General features: G+C 56.1%; 1 protein-coding gene across 1 annotated transcript in view; it reads left to right on the top strand.

Annotated features, from left to right (window-relative positions):
• The window catches only part of VOLCADRAFT_100597 (uncharacterized protein), a gene marked incomplete at both ends in the record, with an annotated part of 17,119 nt that overhangs the window by 4,133 nt on the left and 10,494 nt on the right, over positions 1-2,492 (top strand). Inside the window, one exon of the mRNA XM_002959155.1 lies at positions 2,400-2,447. Coding sequence (XP_002959201.1) covers positions 2,400-2,447 — 48 coding nt within the window. The remainder of the gene's footprint in view (positions 1-2,399; positions 2,448-2,492) is intronic.

The raw sequence follows: 2,492 nt of genomic DNA, 5'->3' as shown, positions 1-2,492 counted from the left end.
CCCGCAGTCGGCACGTGCACATGCACGTGCTCATGTTGGTTGGCTGTCAGAGCAGGTAGGGGGTCAATCCATGACGCCGCTGTCAGAGCAGGTACCATGTACTTTGTTCGGTGTATAAGGTGTACGGATGCACTGCTACTGCTTTGCTTCTAGTTCTTACTACTCTCTTACTGTTTCAGTCTTTCTTATGTTATCGTTTTCTTACTGTGTCCTGTTACAGTTTTGTTGTTACTTGCAACTTTACAGCTATTTTTGCTTGCTACTGCTTTGCCTGTCACTGTTTCATGCAGCTGGTGTTGATGGGGTGTTACGCTGTAGGCGGCTCGCCCAAGAAAGGACGAGCACCGGGGGCCCTGACCGAGCCGAAACACAGCGCAGGGACGGGCGTGCGGCTCTACGTCCGTCTGTTCCTCCGCGCGCGCCTCATTCCCTCACGCCAACCGGGACACTCTCCCAGCCCCTGGCTAGACATCGCAGCGGCGCAGAAGACTGCGAACTGAACTAAGCGAGAGCCGCACGAGAGGCGCCACTTCGCCTGGCCTGCCTAGTCGAGCGCTCTCGTTCCTCTTGACCACCAAAACAAAAACAAAGAGAAAACACCACCGGGGGCAGGGGCTCTACTCAGGGGGCTCCACTACACACTCAAAAACCGAGGCAAGGGAAGACCTACCCACGTCAGGTACGGCCCCTCAGAAGACTCTCCTAAACAAGCGCAGCCCCACGCAGCCAGCAAGGAAAGAGATACACGGAGGACCACGGGCCTGAGACGACACACCACAAAAGCCGAGATACGGTTGCACAAAGAAGACAAAGAAGACAAACACAAAGGGAGAACTCGCTTGAAGGCCAGCTGTTCAACTACCACGAGCAACGAACAACGAACACTTCCCGAGGGCGGCCACCACTACCTCGCCGGTCCACTCACAAACGAGGCAAAACTGGTCCGCATGCCAGTCTCCTCCTGGGGTTTGCGGGCTCCCGGGTGCAGCGCAGCGCAAGACACAGCAAACAAAACACCTATTGCCGCGGGGGGGATGACAAGCCAGCACGGCGCCCCCTACAAAGCCCGAAAAGGCACGGCTCACAGACGCTGGTGTTGCTTGTGCTGTTGTTAAAAATGATTTCCCGCTGACTGTGCTGTGTGATACCGATAATATTGTGGTTGACATGAGCAGCTTCACAGATTCACATGCGGGCCGCTCTGGTAAAAACCCGCGCACACGTTGCTCGGTCCTGTTAGTAGCGGCCCGCGTTGTCCCTTCTTTTGCCTTTCCCGCGTTCTCATTTCCGTTTCTGGTTAGCGAGAGGTCGTATGCGGGCGGGCAGACCACGAGTGGTGAATGTGGGGCTGACGACGGGGGGTTGCAGGTTGACGATCTGAAGCTGTATGTAAAGCGGTGCATGGATCAGACAGCGACCCGAATTGTTCTGTTCGTACACAACACCGTTCAGACATCGCACTCAGCCGACTATGCAATGATAAGGGACGGTTCATCTAACACGCGGGCGGACGATTGACCATGGAGCACCAGTTTGAATACCAAGCTATTTGTTGCATTCATTTGATTGGGTGAAGGCAAAAGCCTTGCTAATAATGGGGATATGCGCCTCTTGTGAGCCGTACTCGCTGATCTCTTTAGTAAAAGGCGAAAGAGATATGAGAGGTTCGTGAACGGCTCAGCGCTACGACATCACCATGTGGACACCGGCCAAACCCACCTCATCAGCTCAACATCCGGAGGGCAACAGGACGATGGTGGGTAAACCAAACGACTAATTACTACCTGGCCCTACCCTGGGGTATTGGGTCCCTTGGGTCCCTGGGGGTTGGGGGGTTGGGGGCTCGCTGTAATACCTACAGCTAATTACTACACAGATCTGCCCGTGGCCACTCATCACCCACGACAACGCCAAAGAAATCTTGCATCTGCTGCTGATTATTATGGACGGGTATTGCCCTATTCCCCATCACGAACGTAGCTAACACAAGGAAATACAACGGATGGATGACACGTCCTCGTCCAAGCGGGCTTAGTTGTGTCCAATGGACTCGCTATGGTGAGTTGCTGCCGTACAGCGAGCTGTAAATCTACTGCGCAGTATCGAGCAGGTCTTCGACAGAGGTCTGCTTTCCGCCCGCCAGTGAAACTTCCCAAGGGGCCATTCCTACGACCGGGACCGTCGCCTTCTCACCCTCACCGTCGCCTTCTCGCCCGCGCCCTCGCCTTCTCGCCCGCGCCCTCGCCTTCTCGCCCGCGCCCTCGCCTTCTCACCCTCACCGCCGCCGTCTCGCCTTCACCGCCGCCTTCTTGTCCTCACTGTCGCCTTCTCATCCTCACCGTCTCGTCCTCAACCTAACCGTCGCCTTCACGCCGTTGCCCTCGCCTTCTCGCCCGCAGTCGGCACGTGCACATGCACGTGCTCATGTTGGTTGGCTGTCAGAACAGGTAGGGGGTCAATCCATGAAGCCGCTGTCAGAGCAGGTACCATGA

This window comes from Volvox carteri (genome assembly GCF_000143455.1).
Source record: "Volvox carteri f. nagariensis unplaced genomic scaffold VOLCAscaffold_129, whole genome shotgun sequence".
Classification (NCBI taxonomy): Eukaryota; Viridiplantae; Chlorophyta; class Chlorophyceae; order Chlamydomonadales; family Volvocaceae; genus Volvox; species Volvox carteri.
The sequence above is the reverse complement of the archived record's forward strand: the minus strand, read 5'-3'. Positions and strand labels throughout refer to the sequence as shown.